The sequence below is a fragment of the Polyodon spathula genome, chromosome 13 (assembly GCF_017654505.1).
Source record: "Polyodon spathula isolate WHYD16114869_AA chromosome 13, ASM1765450v1, whole genome shotgun sequence".
In the NCBI taxonomy this organism is placed as follows: domain Eukaryota; kingdom Metazoa; phylum Chordata; class Actinopteri; order Acipenseriformes; family Polyodontidae; genus Polyodon; species Polyodon spathula.
The window spans coordinates 22,512,924-22,531,439 of NC_054546.1; the positions used below are offsets into that span (position 1 = coordinate 22,512,924).

At 39.6% G+C, this 18,516-nt stretch overlaps 1 protein-coding gene across 2 annotated transcripts in view; it reads left to right on the forward strand.

Annotated features, from left to right (window-relative positions):
- The window catches only part of ly6pge (lymphocyte antigen 6 family member pge), a 35,339-nt gene that overhangs the window by 12,571 nt on the left and 4,252 nt on the right, over positions 1-18,516 (forward strand). Inside the window, exons 2-3 of one of the 2 annotated variants that reach the window (XR_005951336.1) lie at positions 8,097-8,298; positions 11,004-11,087. Coding sequence is in view for 1 of the 2 variants with exons in the window: in XM_041267846.1 (XP_041123780.1) it covers positions 11,004-11,120 (117 nt within the window). In the remaining variant the exon portion in view is untranslated. Of the gene's footprint in view, positions 1-8,096; positions 8,299-11,003; positions 11,121-18,516 lie in introns of those variants that run through there. The other variant, XM_041267846.1, reaches the window with a different exon arrangement.

The window sequence follows — 18,516 nt, forward strand, 5'->3', positions numbered from 1 at the left end:
TCAAACATTGTCAAATCTAGGTGTGCAAAATTGGTAGAGATGTATCCCAACAGACTCACAGCTGTAATTGCTGCCAAAGGTGCTTCCACCAAGTATTAACTCAGGTGGGGTGGAGACTTATCCAATTATGATCTTTTAGTTTTATATTCTGAATATATAATTATTTTTCTCAACAAAAACATTTTTCCCCTTAACAGTGTGGAGTATTGTGTGTAGATAAGTTGAAAAAAGTCATTATTTAAATGCATGAAACTCTGAGGCACTGACACAACAAATTTGAAAAAAGTTCAAGGGGGTATAGACTTTCTATAGGCAATGTATATGTATATATATATATATATATATATATATATATATATATATATATATATATATATATATATATATATATATATAGACACACACACACACACACACACAAACTTTTGACCTCATTTAGTTTTGTCTTGTTAGTCCCCTTTCCAGGAATAACTGAAATGCTTTTATATTTCAGTCCTGCTTCGCTTCACTTTCTTATTTATTATTTTTGAATAATATTGTAATAATGTTTTCCATGGATGTGCATTAAACAACTACTTCCCTAAAATCTATAAATTACATTTGATTAATGAATGTATTGTTACTCTAACATCTCATCTTTTTATTATTGGATAGTTAATATGTACTAATGTACACCCCGCTGAAGGATTAGCAACTCAAGTAAATGATATAATTGAAAAAATATTTTTATAATTGTTTATAGGAACTTTTAACAATAATAGTGTAGAGGTTTGTATATTCATTTTTTTTTAATTAATTCTTGAAGCGGTCAGGTCTGATGAGTGAAAGACAGGCTGGTGAAGCCTCAATAACAGAACAGTTATCCACACTAGGTAGATGGCGTTAGCTCTGGTTGAAGACATTGTGCTTTGATTGACTGAGAGAAACAGCCACCTCAACAAGATACATCACAACCCATTTAAGGATCCAGCAAAACAATAACAGTGAATAATATACCTGTAAATATGTTATAAATTATGTTGGAAGCTGTATATAGCATAGTATTCAATAACTTTTTTCTCTGTGATGACAGAATGTAATCAATTAAATATGTGAATATTTTCTTGCTTCTTTTTAAAAATATGAATTAAGGTGAAGGGTTTTGAAACTCAGCCGGGAATATCTTTTGTGTAATATAAAGATTGTGTAATATGCAATTTAATGGAAACAGCATTTGGTGTTTACACTGAGACAGTGACATACCTTTCAACTGTTACTTACAGTAACACTTAAAGGAGAGCTACTCAACTTTGAAGGTACTGCAGGCCATTTCAAATCCTGTCCAAGGTATAGTAGATGGATATTATTGTGGACAAAGGATTGGTTACGGGGGGGTTCTTATTGTGTTAGAACCAGTACTGAGCCTTCCTGCCTGTCATCCAATCACAGGTTTACTTATTGACTTGAAACATTATCTGTGGCAGGCTGGTGAGTGGATAGAGGCGCAGAGACAGACTGCAGTTCAAAAAAATACTAATTTTATTATAAATAAACATAAAAATAAAGTGCACAAGGGCAAAACATAAAGGTTCAAACACAAATAAAGCAAGACCAAAAAGCAAAACTTACAAAAAATAAGGTTTCCAGGCTGGGCAATGCCTTCATTTGATTCAAAATTTCAAAAATACAAACAACCAAAAAACCCACCAACCTACTTCCTCAGCTCCCTCCTCTCAAATGAGAAGTAGAGGCCTCCTTTTATGTCAGGTGGCTGGGTGCTGATTGATCGTTAATTAAGTTAATCATTTAATCAATTAATCAACCCCAGCCACCTGAACATAATAAACCCAGGCAGGTAGGGGAAATTAACCCCATTCCTGCCAATTTAAAAAGGGCAGAGCTTTGCTCTGCCACAGTATCATAGTAGAATAATGAATGCTGTTGTTAGTTAGAGTAGGCTGTGGCAATGTGCAATTTTTTTTGTCCAGTTAGCCTGATCACCAGCTAAATATATGTATTTTGGGCTGAAAAAATGATTGGTGGCTTCAGTTTTACATTTATATTCAATACCAAAGTCATACTGCCTCCTAAAGGCCAAAAAACATAAATAGTGCGTATATTCGTATTCCAACATTGATAAATAATTAAATAATTATACCTAGAGTTATTCATGATGCTAAATCCATTAGTCACCTTAGATTTATGATTTGAGCTGATATACTGATCCTACTTCCCCCTAGAGGACAAAAAAACCTGAAATGTTTATTGATCTCATCGTTGGAATGCAGAATAAAATGGAAGACAAAATACACTGGTGTCATAAGATTTTCATCTTCTTCCATATGCTTCAAGGTGATAATGTCACCATATGCAAGCAATGCATGTACATGTTTTTGGCAGATTAGAATTATTCTGTGAACAAGCTAAGGCAGAAACTACTATTCCATTAATATCTGTGTCAAAGTTGCAGTTTGACACCAGAACTTTTTTTATTGCCTTCATCAATTGTTCATGGCTGAAGAGAACTTTTCACCTTCGGCCTTCTTTGTTCTTGACCATACTAGCCTCTTTCAAGTTTGGAGTGATTGTTGAGCGGAGATACAGTATCTAAATTCTTGAAAGATCTGTTGATTATTTAAGATATCCAAGATATGCCATTTTCTACAGTCACTGGTCCACCATGCTTTCCACATTCTTTTTTAGTTTGCTTGTTTCATTGTTACCGTTGTGGAATTGAATTCTTCAAGCAAAGCCTTTGCTTTTTTTTCCATTTTTTCTTTTGGGAAAGAAAAACTTTTTTATTCACTTTATAGGTCCTTCCATAAATCCTGACTGAAAAGATCATGTTCAATGATTTGATGTTTCTGTAGTGTTTCAACAGAAGATTTCCCCCCTCATACCCAGATCCTGTTCTCTATCCTTGCCATCTCTGATTCACACCCTAAAATGGTAAGAGGAGCATACTTCATTTTATTGAGCATTTCTTCTGAGATACCTTGAGTTTGGTTTCCCAGGAGGCCTTCACTCCTTTCCAGCTCCTGTCCACACAAATACATTCATTCCCATCATTGATCTCATCACAGAACATACATACAGGATTAACTCCTTTCTTCACATCAATACCAAGGAGATTTAACGAGGGAGTGACAAGTAGCTCTTGAAAGTAGGAAACTACTTTTGAGCACAAGATGACCCATGGAGATGTGATATATGAGTAAACACAAGCATAAAGTGTGTAACTCTGAATGTCAAGCTTTTCATTCATGAAAACTCCCAGATCTGTTCAGGTGTGTGGCCCGCCTTCAAACGGTTTAAAGAAAAGCCTCTCCAGTCCGATTTTTTCTCACGGAATCATTTGGTCAGCCATTTGATGAAATGTGTGTGTTGGCTATAACTGAGCTTTGTATGACTTCCAGAAAATAACTTGCAGATGGTGATCTGTGCTAAGTAGGAGGTGATCTGTGCTAACACTAGCTGTAGAATTATCTTTGTAAGCTAGTATCAACAAGCTTTATTGACAACTGAGTGATTGACAGAGAAGAAAATAGTGGGCATCAGGTAGCTGCTTTAATAAAACTGTTGAACTGTAATCTGTCTGCATCCAGCTCATTTCTTTAAATAGGAGTTAGTTCATCATCACATCTGAACCCTAACATAACATTATGAATCTGATATTACCAATGTATTTTTCAACTTTGATTACCCAAGGTCATTTTGTGGTATTTATTCTCTTAAGCTTGTATCAATGCTGGGTAGAAATATACAGAAGATTTGGGGCTTTCTGGTCTTTAGGGGGTGGTGGGACATTGATATGGAATCAAAATGAAAAGGGATGCTGCCAATCTTTTTTTTTTTTTTTTGCCAAAAATACATATATCTAGCTGGTGATCAGTTGTTTTTATTCGTAGAGCCCCGGGATAGTTAGTTAGTTGATTGCTTGTAGGCTTAAGGTTCAGATGTGGACATGTACCCATTCTGCACAGGACAACATGTTACTGCCTGCTGTGAGGTGCTGTGACTTTGCCATCCTGTCTGATAATAAACATCGGTTCATCACTGCAATTACTATGCTGTCATGTGGATGTATTTTACACTCGCCTCAGTATACTGTTCAATGTAAAATAAGGCAAAGGTGCTGGTATAGAAAGAAACAGTGAGATGTTTAAGAATGCGAGTGGACAACAACAGAATAGTAATGTATCTACCTACAAATTAACTTAATCTTAAGAAGAGAACAACCTCACCTCACACATCTGACTACTAGCGGCAACAATCAGTATTAAAGCTCTCACACACACTCAAATGCAAACCTATTTAACATTACTATTAACAAACACTTGCCTACTAAAAGGGACAAAAAAGCAACAAGACAAAGAACAATGTAAAAGTAATGATTTTTACATTGGAAAACAACAATGATGACAGATTCATTTCGCTAATGCCTTAAAATGATCCATTTAAGCAGCACTGTAAAACCAGTAAATATACTCTTACCTAATGTGAGGACTGGGTTTGCATTCTCTTCATCTTTTTTTCACATCTGTGCAACATGCTGTTGTAGTTGCACAAAGAGAGTCATTCAAATGTCTATCACTGAGAGATGTACAAAGTTTTGATTTGATAATCCCCATTAATGAAACTGCATTCACTGACATAAGATGATGCACAGCTGGTCAGCACCTTCTTGGAACATTTACCATTTTTATATTTTTTATTAATTAAAACTTTATTTTACTTTGAGATCACATTGAGATTAAAATATCTTTTGCAAGTGAGATTTAGCCAAGAAAGGTAGTAGCAATACAATACAACATATTACAGTACAAAAATGCAAATACCGGTACAGAAATACAATTATTTTAAAACATAGACAAGTCAGTTGGTGACAATCAATACAGGTGTAATCAACTACTTAAATCAAGCACAACTCTCAATTCAGCTTTCTCTTGAATTGTATTAAAGTTATTTGGGACTGCAACTTATGTTTAGACTGTAAGTCATTCCAAGACCATGGAGCAAAATAAGCAAATTATCTTTTTTGTAACTAAACAAAAACTAGATTTGAGTCTATACAGAAAACTTGTCATGAAATAAAATTATTTTGCAAGATCGTTAATATGGGTCTTGAAATCGAGATCCAGCCAAATACCTCGATACTTATAGTTATCAACTAACTTAATGTAACTAAGGTTTAATCAACAGCAACATTTGTCCATGTAGCAGAATGGAGTCAAAATTATTGAATCAAAATCAGATTGCAAATTTCTGATTGCCAAAGAGGGGGAGGGATTACATGAATATAAAAGGTTATCATTTGCATAGAGATGGTACTACAGTATTTAATGTCTCCGATATTATTAACATATATGTAACAAAGGGCAGGGTAGGTTTAGATAATGAATTTTCGACTACCCACTTTGGGAATTTCACCCAAAGAAACAGCTTTTAGTTCACTTTTATAATGTATAAGGCCGGGTTTCCCAAGTAACTAAATGAAAGAAGAGACAGTAAATTGTAAAAGTGTTCAATAATGTATTTTAAAGACAAACTCTTTATAGTTAAAATTAAAAAAAGACATAGAAATTGAAGATAAGCAAAATATTATAAATTATGCAAAAAGTACAAGAATTCATCACCAGGAGACCACAGCAACCCACACCAGCCTGGACTCAAGGAAATAAAAAGTTACAGAAGGGAAGGGATGCGCATCATGACCCCACGTGACGTCTTAGCAACCAGCAAATGCTGAATTTGAAGGTGAAAACAGTCCTGAGTTTTACTAAGGAAGCACTAGAGTACTGTGTTTTTGGTGTGATTTACCAATGTGTGCCATTGAAAATGGTATATGACTACACAGATTCATTGCAGGGAAGTTCAAAGAAGCAGTATAATGATAAAATACCGCTGAATGTCTGCCCATTTCGTCTCCCAGCGAACGCAATAATAAGCAAAGCAATCCACTGTATACTTACATTACAGTATAACAATAATGATGCAAGAATCAACAAATACCACAGACAAGTTCAATAATAATCTGGGAATGTCTAGTAGGGGTTTTCCCTGTGTTCTCTTATGCCTGGCAACACTATGCTGGTACCTTTCTATTTTGCTCTATATGTTGGCTGGGGTTGTCACATGAGGAAACAATGGCGGGGTTTACAAGCAAGTTTTAATCGCGCTACTATAGTGCATTCATGACGTGTCACGCACAAATGACTCATGATTGTGCTTGTTCCAAAAGTGCACGGCAAACAAAGTGTGTGACTTAAGTGTCATTACACTTTGGTAAAGCATGGTAAAGTGCGAACTAATTGGCCTAATTAGTCTCATAGCAACAAACTCGACAGTCCTGCAAAATACTTCACGATAGTCTTTCATGAAATACCATGATAACTCCTCCACTTCCTTGATATAAAAGAACGCTTTTTTTCCTCCTCTGTGGCGTAAGATTTTCCTTATCCCAATCTTACTTACAAATCAGTTAAATATCCATCCATCCATTATTATCAATCCGCTTCTCCTGGTGAGGGTCCCGGCTAAATTATATATAAATTGTACTTAGAGATTTTGATTTATACCAATACAATGATGTCAGCAGTTTATAACATTATTTATTCATTTCAGTGTATTATAAATAGGGCTGGGATTTAGTCATGGTGGTCACGGGTGTCACAGATTCTGTGACTTTTGCTAGTGTCCACGATTTATGCTGATGTGTGTAACTTGCGGGGATGTTAATAAATTGTGTCCACTATGTATGTGATTTTATTGTTAAGTGCTTCTCATTATCATTAAATTTCACATTTAAAAAAATACATTTATCGTTTATTAATTCTAATAAATAATTACATATTTTGAACTCAACACCGTACTTGCTGTCCTTTTTTTATTTTTTTATTTTTTTGGTGAAGAAAAAAAAAATTCGGAATCAAACTAAGCTCTTTGATTAAATACTTCTTGAAAGTTATGTTAACAGTTCAAAAATTCAGTGTGTCTGCATGTGTGCATGTGTGCGTGCATGTGTGTGTGTGTGTACTATACTAATTGCCCAACATTTGCTGCCGGACATTGTGGCAAAGTGCCCGCCCCTGTGTATATTTTCTGTTATATGTTGTGTGTTAATGTTGGTGTTTAGTCATTGGTACACGGGATATAAACGGGTCTGTGTAACACAAGTGTTTAAAATGTGTATTTGTATTTATGCACGAGGATTGCACAGCACTTCACGTGCAAGTAAAAAGTAATAATATGTGAGCACAGGGAATTGCACTTTATTAATTCACGTGCAGTTGTACCACGACTCCAATTGAATGATTGATTAGCAATCGAGTCTCGGTACAGCTGCATAAAAGCAGCATGTTTTCACCCACTCGGGGTTGTGTGTTCGCTGAGTGGAGAACAGGATTGGAGACGGAGGTAATTGCAATAATTGTAAGAAAAATAGAAGCTCACCGTGTTTGTCTATTTATTTTGGCGAAAGTACCGTGTCCTGTATTTTTGTTTGTTACAACCTTTTTATTTTCTGTTCTGTTAATTTATTAAATGCTGAGCGAAAGCATTCGCTCAGCTCCACCAAACTCCTCCTCTGTGTTTATTTCCTGGCTCTGGTCTGACGCCACCCACTCCGGCCGTCTTTGTGACAGACATACATTGAACAGTTTCCTCTTTTTAATTGAAATTACTGTTTGTGTATTTCTCTCCGTGTGTTACGCTTGCCGTCTCTTATCCTTTCCCATTTGCATCTTTATTCGCTGCTTATAAAATGCTACTGTCAGTTAGTAGTCACCGTTGCAATGCAAATAAAAAAGCAACACACTGAAATTTAGTTTGCTTGTCCCGTCCTTCTTTGCTGAACCTGTGCGCACCAACGCTGCAATATGCTTTTAAAGACAGTTATTTTATTTTATTTTTTATCCCCGTGACTTTATTTTCCCTCTGTCATTTTCTCAGTGATTTTTAACGCATTGACTGTGACTGCTCCGTGATTTACATCCAAATTTTCAGTGACAAACACCTAGCCCTAATTATGAACGATGCCTGAAAACTACTAGATCATTATTACCAGCATTATTATCATAATAATAATAATATGAATAATGCACCTTTTTTTCGCACAGGATGTTTCAAGCTTCCACCCCTTCTGACAGCACGCAACACTAGGTCTGCTGGACTGATGAGGAAACTCGTTCCCTCCTCCAAATTATTGCGGACCTGGGGGTTATGGGTGAACTGAATCGACCTCGCCAAAGAAATGCCACCGTTTTCACCAGTATTACCGGTGCTCTGGCTGAATTTGGTATAAACAGAATGCTCCTGCAGGTATGAGATAAATTCAAGAAACTGAAATATCTGTACCTGCAGTTGAGACAATGCCTGCAGTCCTCCAGTCAAAACTCGACATGCCAATTTCGGTTCTGGGAGGAAATGCACTGGTTAATGGGTGACCGGCCAGTGGCAGTGGCATCGGACCATTTGCTAGAATCCTCATCCTCCCAGATGTCCAGTGAAACACCAATCCCATTAATTGCGCCAGCCATCATTTACTTTTCTAAAGTATATGCTGCAATTGTAAAGCACTGAAATCTATATTATTTTCTTCTTCTTGGCAGCATGAACAGTTTTAAGTGCAATCCCTTTGCATTCTAGAAAGAAGAGAGGGGGGTAACTCTCTCTTCATCTCTGTGTAGCGCGTAAAACCTCATGTAAACCCTATGCATTATTTGAATGATATCCTTTTTTTTGCTTGTAAATTGCCTCAATGTAGCACATAGTCAGGATGTGCTAAATTGTTGCTCTTCTTTCCTGGTTTACCAGAAATAAAAGAAAAGAAACATTAACTTACACACTCTTATTAGTGTATGATCAACCGTATCAAAAGCCTTGGAGAGATCAATAAACAAAGGCATCCATTTTGATGTCATCCATAACTTTCAATGCTGCAGTCACGGTACTGTGACTTGACCTAAAACCAGACTACATATTGCTTATGATTTTATTTGCACCCAAATAACGTTTCAATTGATTACTGACCAAGGATTCCAAACTTGTTGCCAAAATTGCCAAATTGGCTATTGGTCTGTGGTTATTCATGTCAGATGGATTTCCAGCTTTTAATGGAGGAGTAACAGAAGGAGATTTCCAGATATTAGGTAGTTCATTGGACTCAATTGAAATATCATACATATACTGTAAGTAACAGGTTCTGCAATAGCTACAGCTGCTGTTTGAATAAAAATGGGTCTAGGCCATCAGGACTTGCACTCTTCTTCCAAGAACAAAATTGAAAACTTGAAGAGCAGGGGGAGGACAGACTGCTACTTTATGTAAAAGTTCAGAATTAGAGGCTTCATTGCTTTGTTCATCAAAAATATGATCTGCTTTGTAAAAATGTTCAATAAAAACATTCAACATATTAATTTTATCAAAAATAATAGTATCACCTAATACTATTTGCTGAGGAAGACCAGATGGATTTTTATGCTGCAAAAATTGTAATTGTTTTCCAGAATCTTGGATGATTATTAAAATCTTCAGTTGTAAGTTTAAGATAATAGTCAGATTTGGATTTCTTAATTAAGAAGGTACACTGAGTTCTTTGAGTACACACCTACCCTGTGTATTTTGGTCTTTCTAGCTGTAGCCCAACACTTTTTCCTTTGATAAGTTCAGCAAGATCTTGAGAGAACCAAGGATTTCCTCTGCCTTTAATTCTGAACTTCTTAATAAGAGCATGTTTATTAACTATTGAAATAAACTGCTGTTGAAACACTGATACAGCATCCTCCACTGTTGGAATTAATAGGATTCTAGCCCAGTCGACACTAAATAGATCATGTAAAATTGCCTGCTCAGAAAAAATGTTTAAAACAATGTATAAAAACAGTACAGGGATTAGATTTAGGAATTTTAGTGCCCCTTACACATACAATACTACAATGATCACTCAGATCATTTGAAAACGTATTTATGTACAGAATTTGTCAACATAACATCTAATAAGGTATCACTACCAGATCTTTTATAAGTCTAGCTGGAGTATCTATTGAGTCAATTTAAATGAATTACAAAGTTCTCTAAGCCCTTCTGATTTTACAGTAAGCCAGTCCTAGTTTAGATCGTCAATTAAAATAATCTCTGAACGAGTCAGTTTAGATAAAATATCTGATAAAGTTGATAGAGTTTCACTGACTGCAGAAGGAGGCCTTTAACAACCTATAACGATTAGAGATAACATCCTAAGATTTCAAAGGTTTGAGAATAAAAGAAGTAAAACATGAGAACAAAAGAATATACTTCAGCATAGTTGGTATTAACTTAAATGTAATAAGAACAAACACTCAGACACCCCACACACTATTGTTGCTGCTATCACTACCTTTACATTCAGCTAATCTTATATTCTGCTTGGGATGTGAGGAAGTGCAAGCTGCGTTACAGTGGGGGAGTCTTTAATAAAACAATGAAAGGGTCTCTGATTCTTAGACTGGGCTTGGATCCCAAGTCACTACCTCTTAATTAATGTTAGGAGTGCTGAGGTAACTTCTCAGAAGCTTCTTACAAACTACATCGAGCCCCCTTTCCTTAGAAATGCTCAATCAAAAATATAAGGTAACATTGTGTGTTATCTTGTATATACAGTATGGACAAAAGCCTTATTCACAAAACTTTAAGGAATGTTTTTTTAAGGATTTATTTATTTATTTTTGTAAATACTATGTTTATAAAAAGCTTAATTCTTTGAAAACTGAGAATAAACTTCTACCTCCGAAACAATTAAAAGGGCTTCATGAAATTCAAACTTAATCAAATAATATAAAAAACAAAACATTACTTTAAACAGTCCTTAACATTCAATGAATATGGGCCTTTGTGTATTGACTGCAATAGAATATAACAAAACAACTTAAATGATTATTTATATGATTCTACAATTGTAAATGTAGGTAATTGTGCAGTGTCCATTTAGTTAAAGTTGGACTCTAATGCCTGTGATGGATGCATCATGGTGTGCTCTTTTATTGCAGGTGAAGCATTGCGTTGCTTTACCTGCGTAGGGTCCAGCGATGAGGACTGCAACCAGCAGGGATCCCAGCAGTGTCCCAGCTACTCCGATGCCTGTGCCATCATCAGAGGACAAGCCAGTGAGTATCAGGACTAACAAGAGACTACATCTGATCCAACATGCTCCATAGGCATTTCCCCTGGAGACTGCAGTGTCTCCAAGGGAAACAATTAGTCTGCCCACATTTATTTCAGAATAACCGGGATGCTATGAAACAATCAATAAAAGAACCTGCAAAAGCATGCTGTCATTCCCCTAAAAATTTTACCAAAAAAAACAGCTGCAACATGGTAAAGCATATGTAGGCATTGCAAAGACCAAAGAGGTATGGTAAAGCATATTAAAAAAAAAACAATCATTGAAACCCATGGCATACAATGGTGAATGCAGAGTATGACCACGGGGAAAGTTAGTGTGCACATGTACTGGTAAACTTTTGTAAGGGTCTCTGAGCAATGATTTTGCTGTGTTCCAAGCCAGTGTGGAGTAGACATGCTATTGCAGACAGACAGATCACACCCTATGATAAAGCAGACAAATTTAAAACAATGCACCTAAAGGAAAAGCAAACTTTTAATTGTGACGAAAGAGTAGTAAACAATAGACAATTTGACACTTTTGAGTCTTTACTCTATAAATTAAGAATATTTAAACCACTGCTTCCTGATCACGTAATTACCTAATCACTTCTTATGCTGTAGGTCTGATTGCCGACTACCCATTTAAACGTGCACCTCACTACAACCATAGCAAAGTGTAATAAAGCACAATGACAGCATGGTAAACCACAAAGTTGTATGGTAAAGTATATTAAAAAAAACATGCAAAACCATAGTAACTATGATGAATGCACAGTATAACCATGGGAAAAGCATGGCGATCTTACTGTGTATATTTCCCCTGGTAATCATTTATATGTTCAGGGAATGATTATGTACTAGGAAAAGCAGTTAGGCCTTTTTTTCTACAGCTTTAAGCTGAAATTTAAAAAAAAAAAATGGCATGCCTATAGAAGCACAAAAAAGAGGAGCCAGGGATTATGATTCTAGTGCTAATGGTTCTACTGATAATGGTTCTAGTGATAATGGTTTTAGTGTTGATGTTTCTAGTGCTAATGTTTCTAGTGCTAATGGTTTTAGTGAGAATGTTTATAGTGCTAATGGTTCTAGTGATGATGGTTCTACTGAGAATTGTTCTAATAAGTTGTTTCTACTAATAAGTTGTTTCATTGTTTCTACTGCTAATGTTTCTAGGCCTAATGTTTCTAGTGCTAATGGTTCTAGTGAGAATAATTCTAGTGCTAATGGTTCTACTGCTAATGGTTTATATGTTGCTGTAGCTTTTGTTTCCTTTCACAGTAGCACATTTTATAAGAAAATAAGAATACAACAAAGACAAATGGGTAACACTTTTCATTAAGTGTCTCAAATTACTGCTATTTGTGTAGTATAGAGCAGTGGTGTAACTAGACTATTTAAACTATGGAGCAAAGAGGGGTACAGCAATTTTTTTTGGGGGGGGGGGGGGGGTGTCACTAAGAAGGCCGGAGTGGGTGATGTCCGACCAGAAACAGGAAAACAAACAAAGAGAGAGGTGGAGTTTGATGGAGCTGAGCGAATGGTCTTGCTCAGCATTTAATGAATGAACAGACAGACAGAAAATAAACGGTTGTAACAATACAAAAACGGGACACAGCACATTCGCCAAAATAAATAGACAAACCAAACGGACTATACAGACAAAAGAAGATGGGCAGATATTTTACCTATTACTTATCACAATTATTACTATTACCTCCGTCTCCAATCCCATTCTCCACTCACCGAACACACAACATATAACAGAAAATACACACAGGGGCGCACACTTTGTCACAACCCCCCCCCCCCCCCCCCCCCCCCCCCCCCGTGCAAAGCACACATAGCCTCAATGGCCACCTCCCCCCTTAAAAGCCCAAAAGTCCAGCACAAAGTCCTGGGCCAGGACCGGAGGCTTCAAGGGGCCCGCTTCTCGTAAGGCTTTCAGCAGCAATGCTGTCAGCGGGGTGGCATACTCCTGCCACTGTTCTGCTGCTGGTGGCAATGCTGGCAGCTTCCCAGCTGATAGCAGAAATGCCGTCAGCAGAGACATTAATATTCCCCAGTCTGGCTCCTCCAGCTGGGGTAGTCCTGGAAGCGGAAAGGCTGCTTGGGGGGTGGTCTCCTGACCTCCCCCCTTCTTTGTAGCCGGCAGCTTCTCTTGGTGGGGCTCCGACCACAGTACTTCTGTCTGCGATGCGGAGAAACAGGTAGCCCCAGGTGGTGCGGAGCGGCTAGCAACCCCAGGCGATTTGGAGCTGCTGGCAACCCCAGGCTATGCGGGGCAGCTGGCAACCCCAGGCGATGCAGTTCCAGCGACCCCAGGCGATGCGGAGTGACAGGCAACCCCGGACGAAGCGTGGCAGGCATCCTTGGGCGAAACGTGGCAGTCATCCTTGGGCGAAGCGTGGCAGTCATCCTTGGGCAAAGCGAGGCAGGCATCCTTGGGTGAAGCGAAGCGATGCAGGCATCCTTGGGTGAAGCGAGGTAGGCATCCTTGGGCGAAGCGAGGCAGGGAGTTAGGACAAGCTGGGGTGCAGGTGTTGGCCCTCTTCTTGGCTACTGCAGCCAGGTTTTGTTATTCCTGTGACAGTGGATGGTACAAAAACCCAGACTCTCCTGGATTCAGGTTGTGGTCAGTCTCTAATACAGGAGAGCCTAATCTCACCGGGGCATAAACATACTGGGATGGGTGTACATTAAATTTATTCATGGGGATGTACGCTCCTTCCCAAGATTAGTGTAAATATGATTGGCCAGTAGGAGACACAAGTGCAGGTAGGATTATGTCCTCAATTTCCAGTGCTGGTAGTTCTGGGACTAGACTGTGGGCAGTTCAAAGATTGGATAGCTGCCCTGACAACCCCATCTTCCCAATTGGTTGAGAAGAAGGAAGTAATTGGCGAGATATTCCCCTTCCGTGACCCGGCTTCATTTTTCCATCGATTTAGACCTCGGAAAACTAAACAGGAATGCCGGGCCGCTAAAAATGAGGGCTGGCTGTGGAGGGAGTCCGAGAGGTTTCAGGTGGGGGCGATTGGCGCAGAGTCTGGGGGGGGGGGGGGACGGACGGACTGATTTTTTAGCTCATTCCTGTGATTTCCGTCTTGAGCAAGGACGTGATGATGTGCTGGGCAGGCTCTTTGACCAAGCGGCTGTGGTTAATGGTCGGGTGCTCAAGCCCAGACGCACCGCCACTTACCCCCACTTCGAAATTAATCAAGACCTTCTGTACCATGTTGATAAATTTCCCCAGATGGGGGAAGTGCATCACCAGTTGTTCATTCCTCAGCCCTTTAAGGAGGATTTATTACAGCTTGCTCATGCTATTCCCCTGTCTGGTCGTTTCGGAAGGGACAAAACTAAAGCGAGGCTGGTGACATAGTTCTTTTGGCTGGGGCTGGATGGCGATGTCAAACGGTTTTGAAAACATTGAGGGGAATTTCAGAAAGCCAGCCCAAGAGCCGTCCCACGAGCCCCACTGGTGCCCTTGCCCAAGTTGAGTATTGTGATGGACATAGTTGGGCCACTGGAAAGGAGTGTGGCAGGATACACCCATCTACTGATCATTTTGGATTACGCTACACGTTATCTAGAGACCATTCCCCTATGATCTATGTCCACTAAGTCAGTTGCCGACGAGGTTGTGAAGGTTTTCTCCCAGATGGGGATCCCCAAGGAAATACTAACCGACCAAGGAACCAATTTTATGTCCTGGCTAATCCGCGGAACATGTAAGCTTTTGGGAATTAAGACCATTAGGACCTCTATGTTTCATCCTCAGACCAATGGTCTTGGGGAGCGCTTTAATAAGATCCTTAAGAACATGTTGTGCAGGTTTATTTGTAGTGATGTGCGTTACTGGGACCAGCTGATTCCAGATCTTCTCTTTGCTATCAGAGAGGTACCCCAGAGATTGATGAAATGCTTCAGCCTGGGGTAATAGAAGAGTCCTAAAGTGACTGGAACAGTCCTATGGTTTTAATAGATAAGCCGGATGAGTCAACTCGGTTTTGCATTGATTTCAGGCGAATCAATGAAAAATCGAGGTTTGACGCGTTGGTCCCTCCCTGTGAGTCTGCTCCCCAGACTTAAACTGTCACCAGAACAGTTCCAGTCCCCACAGCTCCGCTGGGTGACCTAAGGCATCGCCTACAGGGCACATCAGCAGGTAACCGAGCCCAACCGGCAGGCAGAGGGAACACAGGTCATGGTCAGTCCACACACCAGTGTCACAGGAGGCGTTTTCAGGGCCAGCGCCCTAAACACTCACCCTGGTAGCCTCAGACCCCCTTTTCGGCACAACAGCTGCAGTACTGGCACGCATGCACCTCAGACTCCTGGGTGCTTGCCACCGTGCAAAATGGCTACGCACTTCAGTTTCACTTGGGACTTCCTCCCTTTCGAGGTGTCACAACCACTTTTGGGACAGACCCTCTACAAGCCTCAGTACTTCAAAAAGAACTGGCTGCCTTGCTGTGCAAGTGAGACATTTGTCTCATAGACCCCATCTCCCATGGAGAGGAGTATTACTCAAGCTTTCACCCCATCTTAGACCTTAGGCTCCTAATCAGGTTCTTAAAAGAAAGGAAGCACCGAATGCTGACGCACTGTCACATCCTCCAGTCCATCCGGCCGTGCGACTGGTTCACCACCGTGGACTTCAGGTTGCATACTTTCATGTTCCCATTCGTCGCAAGGACAGAAAGTATCTGCGCTTTTCCTTTCAAGGAAACGTGTATGAGTTTGCTGTCCTGCCATTCGGCCTCTCTGCGTATGTTTTCAAAGTGGGTGGACGCTATCCTGGCCGTGTGGCTGCAGAGGATCAGAGTAATAAACTATCCCGACGACTGGGGTTCTGGCTGGACTCCACTACAATGCATGCATACTTGTTGGACGACAGAGTTGCAGCTATCCAGAGTTGCCTCAGACTGTTTCGACAGGGATCGCAGGTCGCCCTCAGATTGGGTCTGATGGACGCAGTTATCTTGGCCATTCAGCTGGGTCTGGTTCGCATCAACCACTACAAGCATGGCTCAATGCATTTCACCTCAATGCCAAACGAGACAGACACCGTCAGCTGACTGTGTCTTACATGTGCTCAGCAGCCCTACGCTGGTGGAGGGAGTAGTACTGGACCGTCAAGTGGTGATGATAGATGCTTCCAACCTGGGTTGGGGAATGGTCTCGTAAGGCACAGTACGTGAATAGCTTAGGGCTAGCCCTAGGGCTGTCGGACGCGGCTGTGGGTATGATGCAGAGCGCTAGGGCGGACTCCACTAGGTCTTTATATACCTTTTTAAAAGGAAGTATTTTCAAGCTTGGTGTCTGGCTGGGAACCATGACCTCATCTCTTGCCCTATGCCAGTCATCTTGCAGTTTCTGCAAGAACTGCTTGATGCTGGAAGGTCACTTTCCACCTTGAAGGTGTATTATTATTATTATCGCATTAGCAACAACATGGTGTCTGAGCAACAGTACAGTACAAGTACAAAAACAGTACAATACAAATACAATCATACAGTGAGCAGGCCCTCTACAGAGATTGCGGTAAACAAATTCCCACACACGCCAAATTACTGTAAATGTACATATCATGCTTACTTTCAACTGACTATTCAATACTGAATATAAAAGCATACGCTCTTGTAAATAATCCGACAAGATGACCCTACAATGGGTAAATTGAATCAAATGTCAATTAGATAAAAGTGTCTATAGCCATTCCCTAAAATCATGCCCACCTCGACTTGGTCGTTTGATTTATTTAAAAAAAATAGTTAATATAGTCCAACTTGCACCACCATAGCTTGCTTCAAGTATTATAGTTCAAGTTGCCCTGACTGCAGCTGCATGGAGCGTCAAAAACAGAGGTGCACTGTTATTGGCTGAAAATGTGTTGAATCCAGCCAGTCAACAAATCACAATGCTGTTTAGATAGATGCTTATTCTAAACTATACATTAATTAGAAATTGAGCAAAAACTGCCCAGAATTTTGAAAATTGTGTGAGATTTGTTTTGCTAAAGAATAGCGCGCGAGTGTTGGCAGCTCTGCCATGGTAACTTTTTAATTTTTTTTAAAAGGAGGTTTGTGACAGGGTCTTACTCATGTCACGTGTGACATGACACAAAGAGACAGACATGGTGTTGATGTTGAAACGCTGGCACAGGCGCGCAGGATTTATTACAACAAATGAAAACGAAAGTAAATGGATTGATTTAAAATTTAATTCACAGTTAAGCACTTCAATGTTTCAGCAGGCATCTATGCAAAATAAAAGCCCACTAGATCTGGAAGCTGATTGGCTGTTTGCTCTTAATAATTTTCTAGTGTGAATACAGCCCCGGATGAAACCTGTTGAACGGTACTATTGTTCTCTTTCTGTGGGCTTCTGCTGAATGATTCTAGCTATGGAGAAGTTAGTGTAAACACCTGTGGCAAAGTGCCCGCCCCTGTGTGTATTTTGTGTTGTGTGTTAATGTTGGTGTATAGTCATTAGTACACGGGATATAAACAGGTCTGTGTAACACAAGTGTTTAAAATGTATATTTGTATTTAGGCACGAGGATTGCACAGCACTACACGTGCAAGTAAAACGTAATAATATGTGAGCATGGGGAAATGCACTTTATTAATTCATGTGCAGTTGTACCGCGACTCCAATTGAATGATTGATTAGCAATCAAGTCATGGTACAGCTGCATAAAAGCAACATGTTTTCACCCACTCGGGGTTGTGTGTTCGGTGAGTGGAGAATGGGGGAGAGAGAGAGAGAGAGGAGTAGTTATAAATATCAATTGTTTTGTGTTGCGTTCATCCACCCTGTTTTGTCAGTGTCTATTCATTTTGTTTGTCTATTTATTTTGGCCTCACTTGCTGTGTGCTGTTTTGTTACAAACCTTTTATTTTCTGTTTGTTTAATTATTAAACTGCGCATCAACACATTCACCATTCCAAAACTTGTGAGTCAGTTCTGAGTCAGTTCCTGTTTCTGGTCTGTCCTCACCCACTGTGGTCGTTTTTGTGACACGTGGTGTCAGAGTAGGATTACCAGCACCTCCTAGATGCAGACCAGAGCAGGGACTGCAGTTTTTTTGGAAAATACAAAAAAAAGGACGGTTGGTTTTTTTTGGTGTGTGTGGGGGGGAAAAAAAAAGTTTTTGTATACATATATATATATATATATATATATATATATATATATATATATATATATATATATAAAGAAATGGAAGGCTGGAGAGATGGCTGCCAGGATCTGGAGGACCTCCTCGGTGGTCTAGTGGACCAAGGCTGGTGCCTTGCCTGTGGGGAGTTTGGGCACCCGGTGTTCCTACCTTTAGGGAGAGGAGGAACTGGCCCAGGAGAGGAAGGAGAGGAGAAGGAGGCAGAGAGG